Source organism: Anas acuta, unplaced genomic scaffold (genome assembly GCF_963932015.1).
Source record: "Anas acuta unplaced genomic scaffold, bAnaAcu1.1 SCAFFOLD_50, whole genome shotgun sequence".
Lineage (NCBI taxonomy): Eukaryota > Metazoa > Chordata > Aves > Anseriformes > Anatidae > Anas > Anas acuta.
The window spans coordinates 123,132-150,532 of NW_027076097.1; the positions used below are offsets into that span (position 1 = coordinate 123,132).

The 27,401-nt window shown below is 44.8% G+C and overlaps 1 protein-coding gene and 1 long non-coding RNA gene across 2 annotated transcripts; both read right to left on the reverse strand.

Annotated features, from left to right (window-relative positions):
- Window positions 1-6,322: 6,322 nt before the first annotated feature.
- On the reverse strand, window positions 6,323-19,471 carry LOC137848943 (ubiquitin carboxyl-terminal hydrolase 42-like). The gene is made up of 16 exons (XM_068668437.1): window positions 18,464-19,471; window positions 16,625-16,862; window positions 15,681-15,881; window positions 14,968-15,078; window positions 14,706-14,808; window positions 14,434-14,501; window positions 14,207-14,277; window positions 13,592-13,674; window positions 12,563-12,674; window positions 12,045-12,185; window positions 11,750-11,850; window positions 11,145-11,286; window positions 10,185-10,466; window positions 9,297-9,385; window positions 7,661-8,762; window positions 6,323-7,087 (listed from the first exon to the last, which is right to left on the reverse strand). The coding sequence occupies exons 2-15, from the start codon at window positions 16,860-16,862 to the stop codon at window positions 7,688-7,690; spliced, it is 2,817 nt and encodes a 938-aa protein (XP_068524538.1). The 5' UTR covers window positions 18,464-19,471; the 3' UTR covers window positions 6,323-7,087; window positions 7,661-7,687.
- Window positions 19,472-19,489: 18 nt separating this feature from the next.
- On the reverse strand, window positions 19,490-27,383 carry LOC137848948 (uncharacterized). The gene is made up of 4 exons (XR_011091599.1): window positions 27,037-27,383; window positions 26,532-26,637; window positions 19,943-20,097; window positions 19,490-19,861 (listed from the first exon to the last, which is right to left on the reverse strand). It is a non-coding gene; the product is annotated as an uncharacterized lncRNA (long non-coding RNA).
- Between the last annotated feature and the right edge of the window lie 18 nt (window positions 27,384-27,401).

Here is a 27,401-nt window from a genome sequence, read left to right on the forward strand (position 1 = left end):
AGTGAATGCTGACCAATATTGCCAAGTACCACCCGTAAGTTTTGTGAAAGAATCCGGTGCATTTCTGTAGTGGTAGAAAGTTCATAAAATCATCGTCGTGCACTTGAAGGCAAGCAATGCTGTAAAAATGAAGAATGCAAGGCCCTGCTTAAGGACAATCTTCAGGCTGCTTCTAGATCAACAGCTTATTTGCTTCTTCCACAACCTCATCTCCGCTTGCTTAGAAGTTGTGAAGGTCGGAAGCACACTCCGTCTTTTTCATCCCCTCTGTGTATCTTTTCCCTGACAGCAACTTCTGTCTTGGCTCTTCACATCCAGCCAGAGCAGTTGCTTTGCCTCCGCAACCTGCAGGCTGACCTCTCGTGTGTACCTGTGCTGGACTGAGGGTAATGCTTGTAACGCACACAGATGCTGCATTCACTGTGACTTTTAGAAAAGAGAGCAAGAAGCTAACCTGCACAGCAGACTCTTAGGTTTCTGTCTCTCTCTCTCTCTCTCTCTCTCTCTCTCTCTGCATATATATTTCAGTACTTATTTACTTCTTTAAAGATACCTTAAATAGAATAGATACTTTAAGAAAGCTTACTTGTTCTTCCCCTTTCCTTGTTTTTAACGTTTGCTTTTCTAACCAATCCTTAATGTTACAACATTGGATTGATGCAGTACTCAGTCCTTAGAAGTTCTCAAAGCACATCAGTGATTTCTCTATTTCTCAACCTTTCCATCTTCATTGAGATCTCTCATCTGAATTTAGGTATGAGGTGAAGAAGAACACTGCAACCAGCTGAAGCCGTATCAGACACATGCTTCTGCTAGGAAGTCATTCCGAGTGATTCCACGGTGTACTTTAGACAGGTTTGCTCTGGTCCTCTGGACTCAGCATCCCCAAGGGATATTTCAAAGCTCTCGGAAGGACCCGTCATTATCTCTGACACTGCAGCCTCCAGTAGGAAGGGGTAAATATTCCTTGCCCTTGTGCAAAGGAACTACTCAGTTAGCTGTTTCTAACCCAAATCTCGGTGTTGTCTTCTATTGACAGACACCACCCGGCTAGCCAAGCTAAACCACTGAAAATGGAAGGAGTGGGACATCTTCCAAAGCCTGCTGCTGCTTCTAAGCAGAACTGCGCTGTAGGTGGGGACACAGCAAGAGGAAACGTCCAGGCCACGGTGGAACTGCAAGGCACCTGTCTGAGCCACACAACGAAGTCAGCGATTCCCAGTTGGAGACTGTTGCTCGACCAGTGACACAGCAGCTGGAGCGCTTCTGGTTGCTGCTGATGGGTTCCCGTGAATCAGCCAGGCATAGGAGCTATGAGAACGACTGAAGCGATTTGAAGTTACCCGAAAGAAAGAAGAGAGGAGAGAAGAAGACAAGAGGGGAGGGAAGGGGAGGGAATAAAAGGAAGGGAGGGGAGGGGAGGGCAGGGGGAGGGTAGGATAGGATAGGATAGGATAGGATAGGATAGGATAGGATAGGATAGGATAGGATAGGGTAGGGTAGGGTAGGGTAGGGTAGGGTAGGGTAGGGTAGGGTAGGGTAGGGTAGGGTAGGGTAGGGTAGGGTAGGGTAGGGTAGGGTAGGGTAGGGTAGGGTAGGGTAGGGTAGGGTAGCATAGCGTAGTGTAGCGTGTTAGAGGGGAGGGGAGCATAGGAGAGTATAGGGTAGTGTAGGGGATCGGAGTTTAGGGGAGTGTAGGGTAGGATACGGGAGGGGAGTGTAGGAGACTGTAGGGGAGGGGGGCATAGGGTAATGTAGGGTAGTGTAGCGAACGGGAGTTTAGGGTAGGATAGGGGAGGGGAGTGTAGGAGTGTGTAGGGTAGTATAGGGGAGGGGAGTGTAGCAGAGTATAGGGACAGGGAGCATAGGGGAGCTGATGGTAGGGGAGGGGAGGAGACGGGAGGGGAGGGGAGGGGAGGGGAGGGGAGGGGAGGGGAGGGGAGGGGAGGGGAGGGGAGGGGAGGGGAGGGGAGGGGAGGGGAGGGGAGGGGAGGGGAGGGGAGGGGAGGGGAGGGGAGGGGAGGGGAGGGGAGGGGAGGGGAGGGGAGGGGGGGGAGGGGAGGGGAGGGGAGGGGAGGGGAGGGGAGGGGAGGGGAGGGGAGGGGAGGGGAGGGGAGGGGAGGGGAGGGGAGGGGAGGGGAGGGGAGGGGAGGGGAGGGGAGTGCTACCATAAATAAAATTGCCAAATGCATGACATTTTGGATCTGGAGCCAAATCTTTGTGTACATGTCCTCTCCCCGTAGCCCCACGTGCTGACCACCCACCCGAATCTATCATACTGTTGGTCAGAAAGAACAGGGAGCATAGGGGAGGGCAGGGGAGTGGAGGGAAGGGAAAAGAGGGGATGGGAGGGGTGGGGAGCGCTACCATCAATAAAATTGCCAAATACAATGAAGGAGCAGCAGAGCCTGCAACCTCCATTCCCCAACATCCTCCAACCACCCCCCACTGCTCTGTGGGAAATAGGTAGAAGAATCAAGACTGAGGTTTAGCCTGGGATGGAGGTAGTGTGGCGAGGTGGTTTTCTGTTTGGTTGGTTGGTTGGTTGGTTGGTTTTAAAGTTTTTAAATTCTCACTGTCCTACTTTGTGATCAGTTGGCAATAAATTCAATTACTCTTCCCCAAGCCAAGTCTGTTTAGTCCATGAAGCCATCTTCCAGTCCTGAAATAAGAAAGGAAACAGACCTGCAAGTAACTGTTACACAAGTGCAGGAAGAGTGACAGAGGAGGGTTTTGAGGCATGAAGTTACTGCAAGGATGCTCTGCTCTTTCCTCACTTCAGGATGAAAAGCACGGCACTAGTGGGTGGTCTGTGGTGGTAGTTGTTTTTTTGTTGTTTGTTTGTTTGTTTGTTGTTTTGTCAGCTCCACCCCACAGTATTTTGCTTGTTCTACTTGTTTTGGTGTGCCCCCATTCCCTCCCTCAAGGTAAAACATCCCTAGGGGCCATAACTTGCTGTTAGCAAACAAGATCTTGCAAAAGAGTGAAGTTAACATGGCACCACCTGCACTGATGTATAAATAGTTCAAATATTTTCCCTCACTTTCCTGTAACTTTCCTGTAAATTGCTGGTCAGGAGATAACAAGTGGAGAAATTTAGGATAAGAGAGAGAAAGTTGTGTTTACTATTGCCCTGGAGTTTCTGTTGGTCTGGCCACGGAAATGGAGTACTCAAAATCCTCAGGACACTCAGTTTATACCAGATTTATCCTAAAACTGCAGTATTTCTAGGCCCTTGGGATTCTTATCAATTAAAACATACTTTTTCACGCACAGAAGATGCAAAAAAGTGCATCTACTGCAGTATGCAGACAGAGCCAGTCCTGTCTCTTGATTCCTTCTGCCTTCTGCCTGAAGAGCAGCAGACAATCGAGTTCTTGTCTTCAGTAGCTACGGCCTTAACCAACTGTGCAGTCTGTCCATTCATACACAGAGGAGGAAAAATAGCGTGGAATAACTCCTCTCCTTTGTGCTAACAGAGGAGGGTACAGCTTCCTCACTCCAACCCCACCGAGGCAAACCAGTCAGCAGTGCACGCCAGAGCCTCCGTCTCTTCCCCGTCTCATGATGTGCAGCTGGATCACTCTCCCTTCTATCCCCAGGATCGCTTTCAGCACAGTCACAGAAGGGTCAGACTCACAGCTTTAGGACCCATCAGAAGAGGCTTGCACTCTTCTGCCACCACACCCCCTATACACATGCAATTTCACACATGCAAAGAGACACCATGGATTGGGGAGTTGCACAGAGAGGAGACCACACCCGTTTGCCTGCCTGCAGTTTGACACCAGTAGGGAGGTAATTCCCGTCAGGAGTTTCCATAGAGATGACAGAATATGGCCCTAGGCTCCTGCTGCTTCTTTCAGCCCTAATTCTTCAAATCCATAGGAACGGAAGAAACCTTCCCAGCCAAGTGCTGCATATCTTGAAGGTTGGAGAACCCACAGCCTTCTGCTTCATTTCATTTTAAAGATCAATCCCAATGTCACTCCCATAGAAGTAGTGGAAGCCATCTGGCTGGCTTGGCTTTCTCTCCAAAGAAGACCAAATGAGAGTTGGTCACGGGTGAGGATGAGCCCTGACAGTTCCTGCATTTTGGTTCTCCTGCAGCCCACAAAGCTCTCACTGCCTTGCCTGAATTTTAACCCCTTTGGAACCAAATCTACAGATTATCTCTGTAAATCCAAAACAGCACTTATTCACCATGTGAACAACAAATGCCTGGGATGGTTAACAGCACTTAGGTGCAAAGGTCAGATATATGTAGCTGCATGTTACACATTTTTAGTCTGAATAGCACAATTTATCCTTTGACTCCATTTTGCTGTCACGTGGATATCAATTTGCAATCATTTGGTCTGTCCTCCCTTTGGTGGCTTCCGTGAGAAGAATCTAGAAGCTGCCCCCCGTTAGATAACGGTTCCACTGCTGGCCAGAGCCAAGCCAAGAAACGATGTCGCTTGTTCCTCTGGGAGAGCATATTGAAGAAAGGAGAACAAAAATAACAACAAAAAGCTGTTTCACAGGGAGAAAGAGAGGAGAAGCAGCCCTGCAGCCCCCCAGGTGAGTGCAGCAGGAGGGCAGGAGGCAGCAGCAGTTCCCCTGCGGGCTGTGCAGGGAGAGGCCCCCGGTGGAGCAGGCTGTCCCCCTGCACCCATGGGTCCCCCATGGAGCAGATCTCCACGCTGCAGCGCCCCTGTGGGTGGAGGAGCCCCCGGTGGAGCAGGTGGCTGTGGCCTGGAGGAGGCTGCGGCCTGTGGAGAGCCCCCGCAGGAGCAGGCCCCGGGCCGCAGCTGCAGCCATGGAGAGGAGCCCACGGGGAGCAGGGGCAGAGAGGGACCTTGGAGGAGGGAACTGTATCCTCTTTTTTCATCGGTGCTGAGATTGAGGATCAGGATTTCGTGGTAGGAATTTGTTTAGATGAACCAATTTACATCCATATGGGCTTTGTATGTTTGTTTCACCTTGTCTTGCAGGACCATCTTGGCTGGGTCTGCAGTGTTGTGCAAAAGTGAAGTTTTTCACAATAAAGGGCAGCTTTTTTTTCGGGGAAAAGGCTGAGGTGGCCTTCATCAGAGTCTTGTGACCTGAAAATGCAGAAAATGGGTGCATGGCTGGCTGGATGGGTGGGTGGGAGTTGGGAATTCAGCCTTGGGATCAGAACTGGGACGTTGTTGGGATAGGAAATGATCAGTGGGATGGGAAGTGATGATGGGGATAGGAACTCATTGGGATGGGATAAATGGGTTTTATTTTTATTGCATTAAATCTACTTTATTGACTGTGTTGTACAGTATGGCGTTGTTTTATTACTATAAAATTATGATGATTATTATTTAATCTTATTAATTAAACAATTTTTATACGTTATTATATTATAAATTATAAATATTAATATTTATTATATTGTTTTTATTCCTTTTCTACCCTATTAAACTCTCTTTATCCCAGTGCACTGCTTTGGACTTTAGTTTTCCTTCCGAGTCGTTGTGGATTCACTCCGGATGGGGGGACATTAGCGAACGCCTGTGTGCTTCAGATCCAAGGTCACCTTTGCCCTCAACTCAAGATACATGTTTGCATCTGTTGTCGTGAAACAATGTTAACAACATCAACAAAAAGTTTCCCTACTTGCTAGCAGCATCCCTACGTTTGCTGGGGTCTGCTCTGTGCATTTTGAAGACCGTTCCATGCTATTCAGCCCCTTCAGGGGGAAATTGATGGTTCTAGGAACATGCGTCTTGACCTGATGCAAAGCTGTGACTCAGCACCCTGCAGCCCCCGCAACCCCTGGCATTTTACCTGCAGCCCCTCCAACAACTCTGATGTTCCCTGCATCGACTTCAACCACTGCGGTGGGACCTGAGGCCCCTCAAACCCGTGTCACTCGCCCTGCAGCCCCTCCAGCCCCTGGCATGTTCCCTGCAGCACCTCGAGCCCCTGGCATGTTCCCTGCAGCCACTCCAAGCCTGGCACAGGCCCTACAGCTGGCTGCGGGGACTATCCAGAAATCCATTCCAGAAATACAGTGATGGCAAGGAGCCCTCCACTTCATTCTTCCTTTTTTTTCTAGCTGGAAGCATTCAGAGTTGTCAACGGAATTGGTTTGGAGGAGTAGGAAAGACAGAATTGCTAGGTTTCTGCTTTCTCCTACATCCTATCAGACCACAACATGACAGTTGTCTTTCTTTTACATACTTTTACACCTGGATCTTTCTCAGTTTTATGAGTGTGGGGTATTCCTTCTTTCTCCCTTTACCTTCCTCCCTCCCGCCCTCCCTCCCTCCCGCCCTTCCTTCCTTCCTTCCTTCCTTTTGTTCTGTCTGTCTGTCTGTCTGTCTCTCTTTCTCTGGGAGAAAAGCTCTTTTTTCTTTAGGAAGGCTGGGTTTCACTAGAACATTACTAGCCTGTAAGCCTCATGGCATCACCTTCCATCTTGACTGCTAAACCTCCTTGCTCCCTACTATCTTCTTTGCCAAGATACAGCTGTCCACGTTTACTTTTCCTACTTGGCTGGACTGAATTTAAGAAGGGATCTTGCAACTCTTCCTCTTGTTTGCCACTTAATCATCACACCAAATGAAAACTATTTGCCTTCCACCTCTTTATTTCAGGCCTTCTTTCCTAGTGGTCATTTAAAAACGGAAAGAAAAAGTCCATCAACTTTTTTTTTTAATATTCAGCAGACTCTTAAGTCATCAAGCACTTCAAGACTGTTTGAAATAATCTCTACATTAATAGAAAAGGAATTCCTCAGACACACTGCGGCCGCTTACCTTTAATACACTCGTTGGATGAGACGGAGCTGTATTTCTTGCTTTCGCCTGCACTGGAAGGCTTCCCTTCCTTGTAAGGTTGTTTACTGCTCTCACTTCTGCATTGCTCACATGAAGAGCCATCTGGAGGATGGGATTCTTCCTTCTTCTCCCGCGTTATCTTCTGGAAACGAGGATCTAAGTGTTCCAAGGAGCCCTTCACTTTCCTGGTGTTTCTCTTTTTTCTTCTTTTTCTTCTCCTTTTTCTGGTTTTTTTACGCTTGCGATTGGCATTGTCAAAGTGGAGTGCACAGAAACACAAATCGTGAAGTCTGAAAGAAACATGCAAGTTTAAAAGAGAAAAAAAGATGTGGCACTTGTTGCCTATATGAAACTTTATTTATTTTACCACAGGTGATGATTTGCAGCATGTCAGCTATTTTGTGGTGCTTTGTGCACACGCAACTTACTTTAGATGTAGCAAACTTAAGCCCTCAGATTGAAGGACCATAGGTCCTGGTTTGTACACAGATCATTAACAATGGCTAGCTCTGGAATACGTGCAAGCAGAAAAAAACTTTTAACCTAATCCAGAATGGTGTACGGATGTGTTTCCAACTATGTGGTCCAAAGCTAGTGCTCTGACACAATTCAGCAATAGCTTTCCTATCTTCACCGATCAACCTAACAACATGATCCCCAGCCAGCTGATGCTATCTAAGTAACTTAGAAACTACCAGAACAAAAAAAAAAAAAAAAAAAAAGAAGAAAATAGAGAAGAAAAAAAAAGGAGAAAAAAAAAAAAGGAGAAAAAAAATAAAGGAGAAAAAAAAAAGGAATACATGAGAAGCACCCAGAAAAGAATTAGGATAAAAAATGCAGAGTATGCTGGAATCCTTGCTTACTTGGAATCCTTCTCTCCATGTTTATCCTTAGACTTCTTTTTCTTCTAGAACTTGTGATATTTTTGCATTTTTTTCACCACCTAAAAGCTCCTTTTCTATCTTTCTGTCTTTCCTTTCTATTTCACTTTCACTACCTTCTGCACGGGTAGATTTTCTTTTTCTGTTTCCTTCTGTTTCATTTTTCTGGCGACAGTTCTCCAAATGAGCTGACACAGGTGGAAGCGCATGTCTTTCACGAGAATGTCTTCCAGAATGTTGCTGAGATACCGAGCAACGATGCAAGTCTGCTCGGGGTGTGCTAAAGCGACGTCCATCTTCATCTCTCAAGAGGGAACCGTGAGGCCATCCACTTTTGTAATGATAATGCTTATGTGACCTGCCGTAGTAAGTTGCAGTCCATTTGTCAAAGGCTGCATCGCCGTGAGAGAACTTTCTCTCTCTACTGTCTCCTGTCGCATGAGGTGAATAGTAATCATTGTAATAGCTACATCTTTCCCACCTCCGTGCTTCATCTCGATAGTATCTTTCTCTGCTCCAACTTCTTTCCCCTTTGGATCGGTAATATCTATTGCTACCTTGTTCTGATCTTCCTCCGCTGCCAGATCTGTACTTTGAATATTTGACTGCTCTTCTGCCATTCTCAGGGCTGTTTCTTTCACCAGGGAAAGATCTGCACCTGCTTCCCTCCCAGTGCTCCTGCTTGTGACGCTTTTGCTCAACAACTTCCACGCTCTGAGAACACCTCCTCTTGCTGGAAGGACCTGCTTTTTGACTCTCCTTCTCTTCACTAGGAGCATGTTCCCTCTTGTTTTGGTAATGCTCTTTCTCAGTGTTTTTAGTCTTGTCCTTTCTACCTTGGCATCTCTCTGCAATAGATGAGGAGGAAAGCTTTTTAGAGCTACATTCAGTGCCACACTTGAGAGAGGAAGTTTGCCGCAATTTCTCACCAGGCTCAGAAGTCTCTTTGCCGTACAAAACATTTTCATTAGAAATGAGGTCACGTTCTTTTGATCTTCTTGGTTTCTCCTTGTCTCCACCGTCATCACATTGGTACTGTGCAAGGTATTCATCCTTCCCAGTAGATTTCGGAGGGTCCGCGACACTGCACAAAATAAAATCACATTTCTCACTTCTGCTGAAGGACGTGAAGATTAAGAGTAAAACCTTCCAAAGGCAAACAAACAAACAAAAACCTCCAGACTACAGGAACACTCGCAGAGATATGCCATTTAGAAACCTCTCCTGTGATTAGGACACCTTCTTCAGCTCCCTGAGAAAGTGCTTTCTCCCCTCTTGCTTCTGAAGCCATTGCACTAAAAAAGCAAATGCATCCGTCTCCTTCCACCTGCTGCTCTGAGAAAAAAGGCATAGGGGCGAGCGGGGAACAGCCAGTGTTTCTCCAGACAGTGGAGAAAAATGGAAAAACATTCTATGAAGGAACACAAGTTCTCCTTGAGGCACCAACCTGCATCAGAGTGATATGCTCAGTGCTGATCATTAGTTCTGTTCGTAACGCTGGACATACAGCATGGAATTGTACTAATTTAAATCCTTCCATTAAATACTATTAGTAGACAGATAAAACCGTAACGAACTTCCATAAGGTCTTGTCTTAATCAGACTGTGCTCATTTTACCTCGTTTCCTCTGACAAGCTGTTCAGCTGGCTGGCTGTGAGGGACTCTGTGATGACTTCTCGATTGACTGAAGGCATAGCTCCAGGCATCTGCAATCAAAACGCACAAGTCAGCAGACAAAACAATACTATTTGTAGTAGTACTGAGGACTAGTCTTGTCAGAATTTCTCCATTAAATGGTAAGCAAGACCGTTTTGAGTTGTATGCATTATCTACACTTCAAAGATAACCCCAACTCACCTCCCAAAATCTACTTTATGAAACTTAGGAATTTTTATCTCAGCTGAGCTTAAGTTGACAAGTTCTAATGTAAGCTCAGGTCTGCAAATTCTAATGGGATAATACCACAAAGTCTTACAATCACATTTGTGCTGTGTTTTCTCAGTATTTCACCTGAATTAGGAACACAATAAACACTCCCGAATACATCATAGGTGAGAAATTCTCGATGGAGCAAATCTATGTTTCAAGCAATCCATTTGTTTTAGAAAAGAACATCTCAGAAGGTTTAACAGGTTCAACTCGGCAAGTGGAATCATCAAGTTTCAGTGCGTTTTCTTTCGATTCATTAACTAACCTAATAGCACCATTTAGTGAATCGGTTTTTGGCAGCTCATGCTGGGATCTTCCTTCGTCAGCATTCTGACAGGAAGAACCGGAATGCTGCAATGTATGGACTACCTTTCCAACCAAAATTCCATTAGAGGACATTGCATTGCAATTCCTTTTAAATACGCCCTTTGACTCCTCCTCAGATTTTCCTGAAGATTCTGCACCGTAAGGGACTGTGTTATCAGAGCTGAGTTTAGGATTTTCATTCACTGTTGGCTCCACAAAAATCTCATCAGAAACTTTTTTGCTTGTTTGCATTTGCTTCATTTGCATTACCGAATTTGTAATTATGGATGAAGGAACAGCCTGGTAGAGATCTTCATCCTCCGCAGCACTGCTAAGACAGTCAGGCTGTGACACAGTCTGACGAGCAGGCAATTTATTGTGAATACTGGTGGTGATCTTCTGTTTTCTTGACGGATCAGTAATTGAAGGCCTGGTAATTGTCTGGTTTTGAACACAGGCCATCGGTGGTGCTGAAGATGGCCTTTTTAGGGTGACACCAGTGGTCTTTGCGTCCTCTTTTATGGATCCATTTCCATTTAAACGGCTTGAATTCTGTATTTATAAAGAAGAAATGGCAAGATGGATTAACGCAAACACTGCATTTAACATTTTGAAACACAAAACTCTCCTACTGAGTATTTCTACAAATGGTCTTAACACCTACAAAGAAAAACACACTGCCCTTTAAAGATAAATGCAAGTCCAATAAGTGTATTCAATTCCTGCTTTTGGTTTACAGCCGATTGGAATCAAATTAACATCATCTTTGAAAACCAGCCAAACAACTTAACATTACCTGCTGCTGTTCCCAAATATATTTATTTTCCCCTTTAAACATACCCTGAAAAGCCTGAAGTAATTGTTCTGGTGCTCAGGAATAAGACACTTAGTTTTCCCTGTCTTAGCTAAAGTGACGACGATAGGAAAAACAAGTCCTCTTTTAAATGATTCGAGGATTAGTACACTCTGCTTAAATTGTCAGAGCGTAGCTCTCTGTGCTTTAGAAAGCTGTCTTGGAGGTATAAAGTAATGGAGTCGCATGGCTGCACAATTTAGCAGTAACCACTGTTTGAATGACTCTGGCTGTAGCATGAGGGCTGTGGAGAAAGCTGCAGCATGGGAAGGAAAACAAAACTAAGATGCCGAAAACCAAACAAAAAACCCCACACCAAACCCCAAACCCACTAGCAGTTTGGTGCCGTTACCTGCCCTCCCACTTCCCTGAATTACCTTAATCATATGAGGAAGAAGTCGTGGTCCCATAAATCCAGCCTGCTTACTATTAGCCCCCTGCTGACCAGGAGGGAATGAACAGGGATAAGATGGTGCTGGCAAGTAAAACGCACGTTCTCCAAGTGTCAAATCATAGCGCCTTCAGAAAAGAGCAGTGATCGTAGTTTAGTTTTTCTTTCAGCCTACTCTTGGATTAAATCCCATCCTATAATTTTAGAGGAACAGTTCATACGATATGGAAGCCTTCTCTACAGAAGGCTTCGCCAAGACTACAAACTGAAAAGGAGAGAACAGTCTTCCTACTAAGACTATCACTTTCAGAGCAATAATTCATTCTTACACCACAGATGACCTTCATTTCTCTCCTTCTCTAAATTAGCCAGCTACAGGTAACACATAGATAGCAATTTACACAAGTGCTGCAGTTTCAGGCCAAGCAACAAAAGATAATAAATGACACAGAGAATTTCAGGTTAGACAGAACTGAATTAGACAAATAATAATCTTTCCCTGGGATAGCAAGAAAAACACTTGCAAAACAGAAAAATATCAATAACAGGAAAGTAAATCTCTTCTGAACACATGTTAAGATTTGTTATTACCTGATATAAAAAAGTATGTAAGCTTGCTGACCAAGAACTCTCTTAATGTCAGTACGGACTACTTTAGCATCATTCATCTGATACCAAAGTCCATTACCAGCCTGCAAATAAAGACAACCATTTCTTTAGGTGAATTGCACGTGTTCCAAATGAAATCACGGATAGGAACAAAATACACACGTGTCAAATAAAAATATAATGAAATCTTTTTCCCTAGAAACAGTAGCTGCTAGTCACGCTTTCATTGGTTTGCCAGCACAACCTTTACCCTGTTAGAAATGCTGTTGACTTCTACCTTTACATAGCATATATAGTGTCCTGAGTGACAGCTGACACCGTGATGTACCAGCACCGCGTATAAGGCATAGAGCAGTGGTTCTCCCATTGACTGTGACATGTAGGCTCTCAGGTCCAAATACTCCGGATATTTCACCTCCTAAAGAGAGACCAAGAAGATAGAAAAATTATCCCAGAGTACTTCGTGGACTAGCCAGAGAAAAACACTTCCAAAAAACACAGACTAGAATTTATTTCTAGAATATATTTCTAGAAGATATTTCTTGATTCACTACAAATAAGTCTTCCCATAAACAATGTTTAAGACTAGAAGTTGCAGAGAACTGTTTCCTGATGAATCAGCCTTCTCAGAGGAAAGCATATGCTTCTTGTCAAGCGGGAACTTTATTGATAGTAAGAGAAAGAATAAGCCATAGTCGTTAGTCTACAATTATTGTCTGAAAATATTAACAACTTTCAGCTTTGGGGGATGTCCCATTACACGATGATATAGTTGCATTACAGTGGTAAATATACCTTGTTGATCTTTCCACCTGTGAAATCTGCAAATCTTTTCAGTGATATTGTGAGAACCTTGGAAGAACGGTGTATGGTAAATCTCTTGGATGCAGGAACCATCTTTTTACACCTTAAAAACAAGCAGAGATAAGTGTTTGAAGGCATCTTCTTTTTTCGCCCCCAAAACAAACTCGTTTTAATGTCTCACGCATGCCTATGCTATTTGAATGACATTTACTTGCATAATAGGTTGGTCTTTTTTCTTTTCATAAACCCATGCACTGCGTGTCAGGTTTGTTAATACAGTGAAGAAGGTAAATTCTCCCAAAACCCCGGGCATAGCAGGAACAGGAATCTCTCACGAAAGGGTATTACCAGGTTGGATGGCAAGGTACCATTTCTTGGTCTACAAAAGTGGCTATTTGAACTCCAATCCTGGATACATTCTTTCAGCTTTCAAGAGAAATACAAATAATGAAAGTGGAACGAGAGAGCCTTGGTCCCCAGGACTAGAAATTGCAAATAATCTCCAACATAGGTCGTCTATCAACATCAAAAATACAACAGAAGCACATGGTCATTCTACAGGAGGGAGACATTTAACAGTAGGAAGTCTTCATGTACTGAGCTTGTCTGGAAAGACACTGAAACTGTCTGCCATCCTTTGAAACACAATAGTTCAGTTTGATACATTGCCCGCTCCAAGGTAGGACCTACAGTGTAAGCAGTGAAAATTAGCCACTAGCCCAGAGAACAACGGAAACTGGGCAGTTTACATCAAGAAAAGTACTGTCGAGAGCTAATAAATAGAAAGAACAAAAGTATCTCTTTTTGAATTCTGATGGCAAAATACGAGCCAGAGAATTGCAAACCCATAGGGAATGCCTCTGAACAAGACTTCCCCCCTCCAAAGAAACAAAAATCCAAGTGTTTTATAAACTTCCACAAAACTCGTAAGTAGATCCAAAGTTTAGAGGTAGTCCAACAGAGTCATGCAACATATAAAACTGACATCTAGGATTAAGACCTAATTCGTCAAAATCTTACTCGCTACATTTATAGCAATTCTCTCCACCCAGCTCTTCAGGTTTCACAAAGAGTTCCAGAGCTCTGGTAACAGATGAAACCGCCTAGAGGAGCGAGAAAGAAGAGCGTAAAGTCACCGTAAATTCAAAATTCCAGAGACGTACTAGTGGTTTATAAGAGAATCTTACTAACATACTCAAGCGATCTACTATGAGCACTGTGAAGAAGGAGGCAGAAAGAGCATGCTCAGCATTGACCTCACCTGGAAGTCATTTGACTTCGGAACAAATACTTTTCCAGTAGCCTAGACAGCATCTATAGTGTGCTTTGTCATCAATACTGGGGACAAATTCATCAGTCTAACAATTAGATGTACATTGGGGTAGAACAACAGAGAAGTATGACAGCATTATAATTTTTGCAGAAAGAGAATTCTTTCCCCTTAAACCCAATGCAAATGTGGAGACTATTTACATGGGTTCCACAGACGGACAAAGTCCAATCCACTTCCTTAGCACCACCAAGCTCTTACGTTTTAACATTATATGTGGTTTGGTTTTTTAAGGTAAACAAGTTTAATTTAGAAAGTTATGCATGTACTTAAACATCATGAATTATATTTAGAAAACATCTTACCTTTATATCCAAAGCGATATCAAGAAATGCCTCATACGTATCCGAAACTGCTTTGCAATTCAAGCACTTCACTGGAAGCAAAATATAAATGCTTAACCTTATGTGAAGGAGACTAACTGTCCAAATTCAAGTTGTTGCCAGATACTACTTTAGACAAACTACAGACTGCTTTACTACCGACAAAAGACACAGATCAGTTCTAAGGACAGGAATATTTTTTAAAGTACCTCTCGATCTTAGAAATCCTCCAAATATTTGATGAATGATAGTGGTAGCTTGAGAAGATCTGTCCAATCTGGAAATAAATTATAATCAGACCTCAGAAGATTTAAGGCGCACAGTTAACTCTTCAAAGAGTTTTATGAAAACTAAGGATGATGTAGACTTTCGTTGCTGATAGTAAATAAGGCACTAAAAGGTGGTAGAGATCATTTTTGATAGTAAATAAAGGACTAGAAGGTGCTAGAGAATGTATGAAAGTGAACTTGTTTATGCTTACTCGGTGCTTCCATTCAAGCACGCTTCCTGTATAGCATCAACAGTATAGCGCAAGAACTCGTGTGCGTCTTCTTGACTGCCAAAACGGAAATGTTGTCCTATTCCTAAAGAAGAAGATGATAGTATTCACCTCATTTAAAAATGAAATCATTCTTCTATTTCTAAAATCTCTCTTCTTTCTAGTGTTAAAACCACTTATACACATCAAATAAGTATTTGAAGATTACAAGCTATCGAAAAGAAACACATCTGAAGCCACTTACGACTGAGATTACTGATAACATGCGTAGGCTTGATGGCATCAACAGTGCAACACAGGGCCTGGTTAATGTGAGTCTCCATTGTGCACATCATGCAAAAATCTTGTTCACGACCTGAAGAGTGAAAGAAGAAAGCATCCCAGTCCAGCAAAATATCCATAACTACAAACAAACATCTAAGTAAAATTTAAACTATAGATACGATATCCACTCTCCTTGCTACATTCTATTCTCCCAAGATGCCAATGTCCCAACAGTCTTGTAACATTTCATTTCACACAACTTTACAGAATAAAAATATCCACTAAGCCTGTATTCAAATGCATTTTGTGATGAGAAATCTAAAAGACTACTGCAAAGTCACATTTGTAAAGGCTGACAGGAATGTGAACTCCACAGGCTGAAAAATGTATTACTCTCTAAAATTACTACTAAATGCATTACTGTCCAATGCACTTCATTATTCCCACGAAGCAATAAATGATCCTTTAATAAATACATAAATACATAAATAAATAAATAAATAAATAAATTCATTAAACAAACATAGTGCATTAATTGCACTCCATATGCTATTCGGAGCCCACTGCTAATACAGTGCTCAAAGCCAGCTTCTACAGGTAAAATCAGGCAAATAAGTTTGTCTCAGAATCACTGCTGTTCTTTCACCTTCAGAGCTGTCCAACAGATTCGAAATACTCTTAGAAAGTACTCACATGACTGGCCGTGCTCGAGAGAAAGCATGTAATTGGCAAGTGGGGGTGTGTAGGTCAAACACTGTAGAGTAGCATTAAGAAAACATGTGTTGCCAAGATTGTACAGGCCAACTCCAACACTTTGTGTTTCTCGCCAATCCATACAAATCTTCTCAGGTGGAAAAAGAATGCTCTGTGGTGGAGCAATTCCATCATTAACGACTGCAAGAAAGTTAAATTTAAAAAGAGATTTTGTTTGTTTGTTTCTAAGGAAGGTATTTAAAAAATACTATTCTGCAGGAGCACCTAGAGGAGCTAGCTACAATCGCAGCCAGAAAAACTTATTGCAGACAGCTTTAATACCGCCAAATTCAAATTGGCTGGTCAACACAATGTTTTTGGGGAAAAAAAAAAAAAAAAAAAAACTTTCGTCAACCATTTTAATTTTTCTAAGGCAAGGCTAACTGCCATTCTGTTTGTAGTACCTAATGCCAAGTTCCTCTCCATCTATAATCTTTAACCTGATTAACTCAACTACTGTTTTTTTCCTTATTATAACTTAAACCACAAGCTTAGACTTGAAATTATACGGAAAAAAGGTAAAAAGTAGTAACGAGGAATGATGGTATCCCTACAGATACCAGATCTTTTCCTGAGCAATGTTATCATTCAAAAAACGTGTGAAAAATGGAAGCTGTGAATAGCAACAATCAAACACTTTTCTTTGCAAAACGGAAAAGACATGGATGAATCTGTGCATTACAAAAAGCTCCCCATATTTCTCTGTTGACTGTAAATATATCAAAATTAATTTCTGTAACATCAGTCACTTCAGCTGCCTTAGGGGATTTGCTTTTGAAGTCTTTGTTCACGCTAGTCCCCTTCTCTATCAGTGCAACAAGTAAGAACTGCATTTTCTACTTTTGCTTTGAAGAAAATGGAGTCAGGATAAAGCTCACGCTTACTTAGATCTCTTGGGGCAAAAGCCTTAGATTTTTCAGATGATCTACAGTAAAAAGCACCTCCACGTCCTTGGGCCACAGAGACTTGGCTTGAATCTTCTGCAGGCGGTATCTGGCCCCAGTTTGTGGTGCGTGACATCAGTATTTTAGTACTTGGTTTCTTGGATTTGCCAGACCGCCTTGAAGAGGGCTTTTTAGACTTTGAAGATTTGGGCTTCTTAACTATGGTCATTGTTGACATCTGCGACAGAGACAGAAGTTCTGGTTGACGTAAGAATATCAAGAAGCATTCCAAGAAGAAAAGAGTAGCAGAAGTCCTGTCACTTAATCTCAAAGAAACAGCCTTAAGAACTAAATCGCTGGTATGAATGATTTAAAAAGAATCTCCAAACTAAACACACAAAGTGAAAATTTCCATCTAAACTCTATCGGTATTACTTTTAGCTTCTGCAGAACTAGTGGCTGATGCCATTTCTTTCACTTCCGTAGGATTTTAATCCATTCCAACTCTGGAGTCTTTTTAATATAAAAATGTAGAAGACATTCTCTGAGGGGAATCAGTTATTTATTGATTTCCAGAGTTGCACAATTATCTGTTAATTATTACCTATGATCTAATAGATAATTGTTGCAATTATCTATTGCTGGCATTAGTAATGGAACACTATTACTTCACTGCCTGCGTTTTTCTGTTTCGTGTGCACAAAGGTACCCAGAACTCACTGCTCCTTTTCTTCTGTCTTTCCAGGGATCGTCCTCTACCTCACTGTCTACTGCACCAATCATGAGGGGGTTGTTGTTATTCTATAATGAGCCTAGCTTTTAAATACACCTTTTCTGGGCGTCACTTTGTGATAGAAAATTAATTTGTGAGGGCTCCTCAGTCTACATCATGTGGTCGCTTTTTCCAGGTGAAAAAGCGGAGCCGTAAGTGGCAGTACACTAAAGCCCTGGCATGTTGAGATCCAAGAAGAGAGATGTTTGGCCCTCCTTCTCACTCCTGGGAACCATATACCTCAAAACCCACAGAGGATGGGCTATATCTCAGAGAAATCTTGGGAAAGGAGAGCATGAAGAGCACATTTGCAAATTTATTTCTCCCCGGGCTTCTTCTGCTTCTCCAAGAAATACGAGTTTGAATAGAACTTTGGCAGCAGTACTTCTGGTGTTTTACTCCTACCACATTTAAAACTCCTACAAAAAACTGAAACGTTAGACTAAAAAGCAGCTCTTTCCGTTCTGCTTTGTAAAGTTGCACGTTTTCCTCATGCAAAACAACAGGGCAATGTAAGCTAGAAACGGAAATGCTGAATGTAAAACAAAACAAAACAAACCTCAGCCCTCCAGGACAAAAGCCAATAACTGCTACAAAGTCCTTTTTAAAATGCTGATTAGGTTTCAAGGTGATACCGCTTTAAATAAGCATAATTGTGTGTCCGTAGGCAGAAGCTGAATAATGACAGGATGAACTTCTATACTTCATGTTTTGTTACTGTCTTACTGTAGCACACAGGGACTTGTTACCTATAGGGAAACCACTAACCTAATGGAGGGTTTAAAACATAAGCTAGTTTGTTATACCAAAATGACTGAGAGAACAAAGCATAAAGTGCTTTCAGATTTCTAGCACGCCTTGATTGCTATCCATTAAACTTCAGACACGTTAAACAAAACACAGTAAATAAGAAAACTCCTAGTCCCACAGCTGGCAAATTGTGTGCAGAGGTTGTAACTAGAACTTTTTTCCCTTGACATTTTACATTTAAGATTGATTTTAAATCCATTCTATACACACTTTCCGTTCCTGAAAAAACAATACGCAAACCTGAAAAATGCATTTACACGAGAAATGAAGTCGTCCTTGTCCGATTGGAAGACTAAGGTGACAGCTCCTGGGCTCAGGGATTTTCAGATAAGCTCTGATCTTCACCAGTGACAGCTCCTTTTTTCGGATTGAAAGAGAAAATGTTTCAGCAACACATTGAAAACACATTTAAGGGACAAGAAACAAAATCAAGACTGCAGTGAGAAGGAGAACAGAAAAACAATACTGGGGAAGAAGAAAGGAAAAGGAAAAGGAAAAGGAAAAGGAAAAGGAAAAGGAAAAGGAAAAGGAAAAGGAAAAGGAAAAGGAAAAGGAAAAGGAAAAGGAAAAGGAAAAGGAAAAAAGGAAAGGCCTTGATCTTTATACTGACCAATGAGATAAGCCTTACACATTTTTAAGTTTATTTTTGACAACTGATTGAGGCGTTACCAGGTATTAAGTACGATTCAAGAGCAAATATTAACACTAGAAAGAAGAAATCCGATCCACCACCACTTTTTCAAAATACATCCATTTCTAACATGGAGATAACGTCTCTCTGACAAGGTAGTAGAAAAACTGTAAATACCGACAGAGCTTCCTCTCCCGATGTTCCATATACATACCGATGCTGTTCCTACACCTACGCTCTGAGCATAAATTTATGTTGACATGAGTATCGGGTGTTACTCCTCTCTTTGTTTGCCTTGAGAGACACACCTCTTGTCCACTGAAAAGTAAACTCAAGATTCCAGATCAGTTAAGACAGTTGCTATCCCCCCATTCAGAGTTCTGCAGCAGCACTGTTCAGATGTGTTTAGCAGTCTCTTTAGAAAACGTTATCACTTAGGACCTGCTTCTCAGTAGGTACACGTTTGGCCTCCGCTTAGCGGAAAGTCAATCCCAGCTTAAGCTTTCGTACAAGAGCCCCTTCACGAAACGGACTTGGGCCCTGACATAACTGAGCTTAACCTTTAACCTTGAAGCTTCCTTAAAGAAGGAAGCAGCACCCAGGCCAGGAAATAGAAATTAATTGTCACTTTACCCTGAAACGCATTGAGCTATTCTGTACTGGCAGGATTGCTGCCGGGCTGGCCGACGAGGCGGCGGGCAGCTCCCCGGGGCCACAGGGCCTGTCACAGGGAGCCGCTGGGGGTCTCCAAGGTCCGGGAACAGAAGCAACAGCGGCAACAGCGGGGACAGAGGGGACAGCAGCGACAGCAGCAGCCACCTCAGCCAGGGCCGTCTCCACAACCGCCACAACGGCCTCGGAACGCCGCCGAACTCGGAGCTCCAGCGTGACGCCTTTTGAACCTGGCCGCTGGAAGGACCTGCTTTTTGACTCTCCTTCTCTTCACTAGGAGCATGTTCCCTCTTGCTTTGGTAATGCTCTTTCTCAGTGTTTTTAGTCTTGTCCTTTCTACCTTGGCATCTCTCTGCAATAGATGAGGAGGAAAGCTTTTTAGAGCTACATTCAGTGTCACACTTGAGAGAGGAAGTTTGCCGCAATTTCTCACCAGGCTCAGAAGTCTCTTTGCCGTACAAAACGTTTGCTTTTGAAATGAGGTCACGTTCTTTTGATCTTCTTGGTTTCTCCTTGTCTCCACCGTCATCAAATCGGTACTCTGCGAGGTATTCATCATTCCCAGTAGATTTCAGAGGGTCCGCGACACTGCACAAAATAAAATCACATTTCTCACTTCTGCTGAAGGACGTTAAGATTAAGAGTAAAACCTTCCAAAGGCAAACAAACAAACAAAAACCTCCGGACTACAGGAACACTCGCAAAGATATACCATTTAGAAACCTCTCCTGCGATTAGGACACCTTCTCCAGCTCCCAGAGAAAGTGTTTTTTCCCCTCTTGCTTCTGAAGCCATTGCACTAAAAAAGCAAACGCATCTGTCTCCCTCCACATGCTGCTGCTCTGAATAAGAGCCAGAAGATTCAAAACCACCCTATTTGGTCTCCCAACATAGCCGAAAAAAACACCAGTTGAAACAGAGTTTTCTACCTCTCTCCCACAAATTTACATTCACATATCCTGTGACTGCAAAAATAGAAGGCGGGGCTCAAAAGGAACAGCCAGTGTTGGAAATGAAAAAAAGCAGCCTCTTTCTTCAGAGTCTTAAGCCTATGCTACTAAGAAAAACAAAACAAAACAAAACAAAACAAAACAAAACAAAACAAAACAAGAGGAGAGGAGAACAACAGCGGGAAATTTACCTATTCTCCAGGTGTTCAATTGCAAAGCCTCCTCTGGAGGATCAACAGCTGTGAATTCAGCGTGCTTAGGAGATATCAGATCTACGTCTGAACCACAACTATTTCAGTAGCATCACTAAATTATATTACTCTGAAGAAGCAGTCAGCACCGTTTCTATGTTAGGAAATAGCTGAACAGAGTCTGTTATTCACAGGAATTATTCAGGCAGGCTTCTTTAGGAAGGCTGGGTTTCACTAGAACATTACTCCGCAAGTCCCTTCTATTCCTTTTCCCCTTAGAATCTGGGGTTGTTTCAGCTAAAAAGGAGGGCAGAAACACTCTCCGTAGGTCTCCACCATGTAGTAAAACAGCGCTGCGTACCTGGTTAACCTCTGCAGCCACCAAAGCATTTCTATTTGCAGCAGTGTCCTGACCCCAGCCTCTTGCTGAGCTCCGTCCTGTGCTGCTCGGATGCTCCCGCTGCTCAGACACGGGGGCTTAGAGAGCCACCGGGCCAGCACAAGCCCCCGAGCTCACTGTCAAACTTCACTTTTGGCATCTTTCACTTCACCAGCACCGCCGGACGAGGAGCCCAGCAATGCCTTACGCCGCTCCGGGCTCACCTAAACGCGGGGCAGGGAATTCAGATTCAAAGCTGCGAAGGTTTTTCTTAGTGAAAGCATGGAATGAGTGGCCATCGGTGACTAACCTTACAGGAAGGCATTCACTTTGTGAATGCTGCAGTGAGTGAAGACTGAAGGCGTTTTCTGAGTGACCTAAGGAGAGCCCTCCCCGAAAAGCAGGACGTTTTATTGTCTATGTAACATCTCCTTTGAAGGCTCGAGCACGAGATCCACCAGGTTTAAAGTCTCAAGACACGGATCTGCCACCACAGAAGCAATACATTTCATCTACTAAGCCTAAATACCGTATTTTGCCTCCTCTGTAGGTTTAAAAAAACACGGCCACGCTTGAAGGAATGCATTCTCAGATATTCTACGTATTTACAGTGCTTTAATTAATACCACAGACATGTTGTGCTGTTTAGGGGAATTTGCAATTACATTTTCATTTCCAACCAAACGCAGCCTGACACAAATTGGGAGTAACAGGAACTAATCATCTGGAAGCCGGGATATGCATCATTCTCCATTTTCTAAGAAAATGACAAAAATATAAAACCCCAGCAGTCTGAGAACGTGAGCACTGAGGTAAAGGCCTGATCAAACAAACGCGCACAACTATGATTTGTCCTTTTAACTCAGCAAAAGTCTGCAAACTGCCATGGTAGCAAATGAGGAGAAGGAGCTGCTATTTACAGAAGTTGCAGCTGAAGATTCAGATAAACCATTCGGGTCGATGCTCCCTTCCTGCAGGTTTAAGCTGCGGTCACATCGCCTATTTCAAACCCTTTTGATTTCTACCAGTCACCCCAGATCCCACCTATTCTGCACGTTTTCCAATCAATGAATTCACTACATGATTTCTGGGGCACAAGAGCAGGCCTGGTGAAGAGGAGCATGCCTGGTGCCATCATTCAATCAAATCAAAAGCGTCCAGGAGAAGCCCGGGGTGTGGTACTCACAGGGAATGTTTGCGAGCGGCCAAGTTCAGCAGAAGAGAATAGGCAGGACTGGAAGCCCAGGGGAACGAGATGCATCTGTTGTTGCAGGCAGCCCCAGCAAAATGTTACAGCTTCACTAGCCTGGGGCATGATTCCCCCCTTCCCTTTTCACAGCCAAGTACAATATTAGCTTGCCTTTTCTTTTTTTTTTTTTTATTATTATTATTATTTTTATTTCTTTTTGCCATCGTCAGGCTGAGGCCGGCTGAGAATATTTTGTGTCTAGACTAATAAATGTTTGTGAGGATTTTGCAAGAGCGGCTTATGGGAACAGAATCCACTTTTTGTTTTCTGCTGGAGGAAAAAAAATAAAATAAAAATAAAGGAGGAGCATTAAAAGCAACCAAGCACCCCCGTGCATTTGTTTGAAATTGCATATTACGGTGCTTCTATTTTATGTGCAATCAATACATAATTTGGAAGAAAAAATGCTTTTAAAATTCAGAGCTATCCCTGAGCAGCTAAGGTTCTCTTGGAAACTGAAGGAGGAGTCTGAAATTATTGTTCTTGTGTTTGCATCCCCCAGTGGGAAAGGCAGCACACAAGTAGAAACCACTGTGCTTTGAGGCGGCATGAATCATTAAGAATAAAGATTCCTCCCCCCCCTCCCCCTCCAATTAAACATGAGATATTAAAACTGAATCTAGGACAAAGGTAAACTAAACAGACTCCTTCCTTCCCAGGCAGTCAGTGGGTTAAATCAAATATCAAAGGGGCAACATCAACCTTATAACTTCCTCTGCCGAAATTAAAAAAAAAATAAAGGTAACTTCTATTTTGCCTGCCCCGACCCCAATCGCATCGCCCGAATGGGTGCAAACTGCTGGGATATGTGAGGGCCCAAGCCTACATTTTCCCTTTTTCGTATTTGTTGGAGGAGGGCGGGGTATCTCCAGATGAAATGGCTGACCGAGCTTTTTATTTCCTCGCTTTGGGTGGAAATGACTGAATCTTTCCAGGCAGCGGAGCAGTGCTCGACCGGCTCCCTCGGCCTCCCCGCGTGGGAAGAGCTCTGCCGGGAGCAGCCCGCGTAACCCTCAGATGCCAGCCCCATCAGGATTAGGTCCAGCAATGGGATGTTGGCTCCTCTAAGTGAGGACGCATCCTCTCGAAACACATACACAGAGATTTAAATGAGATATTCCCAAGAACACCGGCCTATTCTTTCAGCACGTGTGCAAAGAGTAAATTCATTTTACTTCATTCCTCTTTTTCTCAACTCTCCCCTCCTTCCTCCGGAAGGAAACAGCCAAGCAATATTAGCAGGGCCTTCCTTTTCCCCTGGTGGAGTCCAAGAACGCGAGAATTGAGAAAAGCGACTTGTCAGGAATCAAGTTTAAGAAGAGTGCTTGTGGACTGCGAGGTAAAATACCGGAAGCTGTAATCAGAAACACAACTTTGAACTAAAAAAAGCTTCTTTCCATTGTAAATTATTCCAGTTAGTGAAATAACAAATTAGTTCTCTGCTCAGCCACAGCCTCCTCCACCAAATTTAAGTAGAACCTGCAAAGAAGTTGAAGTTGTAAAACATTTGTCAGATGCAAGGGGCAGCGGCTTCAAGCTGTGGGTCAAGAAGGCCAAGACACCCAACGAGAACCTGCAACACCAAGTGGCTTTCTGGAACGGCTCCAAACACAACTGGAAGCCTGTTGGTTTTTTTGGAAGTGAGCTCTTCTGGACCTGTTAGGTGCAAGCAGAAGTCAAACTTTCAAAGCATGTTTGCATCGTTAAGCTCTCCATGATCCATCTCCAAGGTCTTCTAAGAGCTAGTAGCAACGTGGTCAGAGTTCTTGCCTGTTTTTTCCTTCACGTTCTCCCACGTCAGCAGCCGTGTGCTCCCTTTGGGCTGACTTCCAGAGCTGGGTAGAAAGGATCCCCTGGAAGCAGAGATGCTGCTTTATGCAACACCTTGCAGCTCACTGCACTCTGAAGGGTACACGAAAAGAGGTGAGTGGTCCTGGTGTGGTTCCTTCCAGCTCTCAGAAAGGCAAGAGAACTGGAAATGAACCATCAGCCAAAGGGAGGCACGGCACAGCCTTACGAAATGCCATCTGGCTGCTACAGGATAAGGAAAGGAGGCATTTTTGGTGGCTCCCATCTCCACAGAAAAAGAAACAACTATTTATGCAGCAGAGTGGTTGGAGTATTTCAGGAGGCCCTGAGCTACCCCAAAAACCAACAACGAAACCACAAACCAAACCGAAACCAAACCAAACTAACGTGATGGACTGCAATAAAAGATGAACATCAGAATTAATACTACCAATGACAATAAAGATGTTGAAAACTTGAGTCATCACATCCCTTGTGTAGACTGCAGGAGGAAGCACCTTTAGTGCCTGATGTGACAGTGTCAGAAAGTTAATTAATAACACCACAAAACTGGATTCCTGTGAGCACACACTCGGCAAAGGTGATACAACCGACAGCCGGACTTGAACACTGATACTGGTACCTGACTGAGAAATAGCGAGGAAACAAAGGGAGGAGGGGAAACCGTGCTATCCTGAAAACTGCATCACTTGTTTACAAGTCACCGGCAACTCCGAGGCAAACCATCTCGGGCATTTATGGATCAGTGACCTCACGTCTCTGGCACAGGACGGAGAGGGAATACCGACTGTGAGTTCACAGAAGGGAACAGCGCGTCCAGGCCCTCCTGCACTGCGCCAAATGTGGTCAGAATGTCCCCTCCCCTCATCACCCCAAAACTTATCACGTAGGACTTCTATTAAACAGACCCCAAAGAGCTCGTTCTGTCAATTTTGCAACAGGCTCAGCATTTCTCAAAATTAGAGAGGCTAATTTCATAATATACAAAAATACTGCATCTGGCACAGGGGAATTCTCAGCTAGACTTCAGCCTTGAGACACAAAGCGAAACTGACCATAGAAATAGAGATTGGCCAGAGCTCAGCCACAAGCGAGTATGCCTCGGTTATATTTATTACGTGCAAACAGAACTAGAAAAACAGTTTACACTGACTTGCTGCTTTAGAAGTTAGTTCCATAAAGATGGAAGAAATTCTCAACTCAAACTTGAAGAAAGCATCAGACTTCAAAACCAGTCGTAGATCTTTGAAGTAAGACTGTTATGAATTCAGAAGTCACATCCAAACAAAAAGATCATTTATATTAATGGTAACTAGATTAAAAAAAATTTAATCCTGTCCCTCAGGCTTTGTAAGTGACTGGGGAAAAAACAGCGCAAGGATAGTAATAAGCCTAAGTGAAACACCACAAACTGCTAAGGGAAGCAAAAGACCCAAGGAAACAGCCTTTTTGGTACATTAGGAACAAAAAGAATCCTAACAACAGCACAAAGTCCATCACTCGACAGAAATTCTTCAGCGTAGAGAAATTTACAAAAGGCAGAACCGTTCAAAAGCCAGCTCTAACAGGCTCCAGGGACGCGTGGACACGCAGCGATAAACATCAGTTTTCCCAGTAATAACCAGCAGAGATAAATGACGACAATTACGGCTAGCAAACGGAGCGCTGGATGCAGCTGAAGCAGGCACAGGTCATCGAGGGCTTGGCAAGAGAAGAGAGAGCCCAGGAGAGCCACAAGAAGCATTCAAGGAGTAGGAAAGCCTCACAAAGAGAATGCGTGCCCTACCTCCAAGTGTTATGTCTCAAACTTGTCTTTTTTAAACAAGCACAGTGCACAGGTGCTTTACGGAAATGCAGAGGGCTTTTTGGCTGAGGAAAGCTAGTAGGACTGCCAGCCTGAAGTTAGCAGTCACCTCGTTTAGAAAAAATGGCACCTCCTTCTAACGAGCTCCGGGGAACCCAATTAACAGCGTAACTGGAAGAGGCTGCCTTGCCGGCAATGTTTCAAGACGGTAACAAATGGGTTTTCTACTTAATGTCTGCTTGTTCGGGGAGGTTTGGACTTACAGCCTATGGCATTTGGGTCCTGGGGTTTGCCTCATACAGGTTGTTCTCCACAGCTGGACCAGGTTCCTCAGAGCACCCACCAGCTCCTGGTGCGTGAAACCCCTCTGAGCAAACACCAACGCAGCACAGGCTGCTGCTTAACACCAGCAGCGCAGCTTTCCAAACTCCCCTCTCCTTTCCCCCTCCAGCGGGCTGCTCGTGTTCACCTCAGGCCTTCCACAACAAAGCCCCCTTTGCACGGATCGCCGTGCACTTTGACAGCCCCAAGGCGCTCTCTGGGGCGCCTGTCCCGGCTGGGACCGCCACCTCAGCCTTGACTCACCCTTCAACGAAGCCAAACTCCTCCGTCAAGCCTGACGGGGAGCCCCAGCACCTACCGGGCAGCGCTGACAGCCGCAGCCTCTCTGCTCCCTCAGCGCCCCGCCGCCGCCTCCATTAGGCGCCTCGCCCCGCCGGCTGCCGATCTCCAGCGCCGCGCAGCACCTGGGGGACAGCCGGGCGTCAGGGCGGCCCCCGGCACCGCAAAAACCCCCGGCAGGGCTGGGGACATGGCCCCGCTCCCCTCCCACCGCCACACCGAGCGCGTGTGTGTATATATAGAGGGGGGGGGAGCCCGGTCTCGGCTGGCTCCGTCCCGTTTCAAGGCACGGAAAGCGAAGTTGCTCGCCCTGCCCGTGTGCCCCCCATACCCCCGGCTCTGTCACAGCCCAACCGCGCCCCGTTCCCCCCTCACAGAGCCGGGGAAGGGATGCTCGCAGCCGCCCCTCTCCTCAGGGCCGGCCGGGGGAGCGCCTCGCCTTCTCCCCGGGGGTCTCCCGTGGCCGCTTGGGGTCGCCTCCCGCAGCCACCTCGCCCCCCTCTCCTCTCAGCCCCGCCGCCTGCCTCCTCCTCCGCCGCCGCCGTTTTGCGTCTCCGGGAGTCGTCCGCTGCTGGCGGGGTGGGCGCTGAGCCGTCGCCGAGTCCCAGCTCCGCCGGCCGCCCGGGCCCTCGCCTCGCAGCACGTGGCGCCCACTCGCATCCTCCTGGCGCCTCGCAGCCTCCCCCCCCCGTCCCCGGGAGGGTTTGAGAGCCGGGCAGGGCCAGGCAGCGGCGGGCCGCGGTGCCTCAGCCTCCCCCGGCAGGGAGCGGGGCGGAGCCGCTCCGCCCGGCAGGCGGCGGCCGGCCCGGCCCGGCTCGGCTCGCCTCGGCTCAGGGCATAAAGGCGCTGAGGGCGCCCGGCTCCCCGACCTCGGCTTCTTCTCCAGCCC

What these genes read in the sequence shown, in the direction of transcription:
- LOC137848943 (XM_068668437.1), bottom strand. Translation starts at nt 16,862, where the DNA reads ATGTCAACAATGACCATAGTTAAGAAGCCCAAATCTTCAAAGTCTAAA. An exon ending in TGTTATCAGTAATCTCAGTC is followed by an intron (nt 14,809 to 14,967) that starts GTAAGTGGCTTC and finishes CTTCTTCTTTAG; the next exon opens with GAATAGGACAACATTTCCGT. An exon ending in CATCCATAATTACAAATTCG is followed by an intron (nt 9,386 to 10,184) that starts GTAATGCAAATG and finishes TTTTGATTGCAG; the next exon opens with ATGCCTGGAGCTATGCCTTC.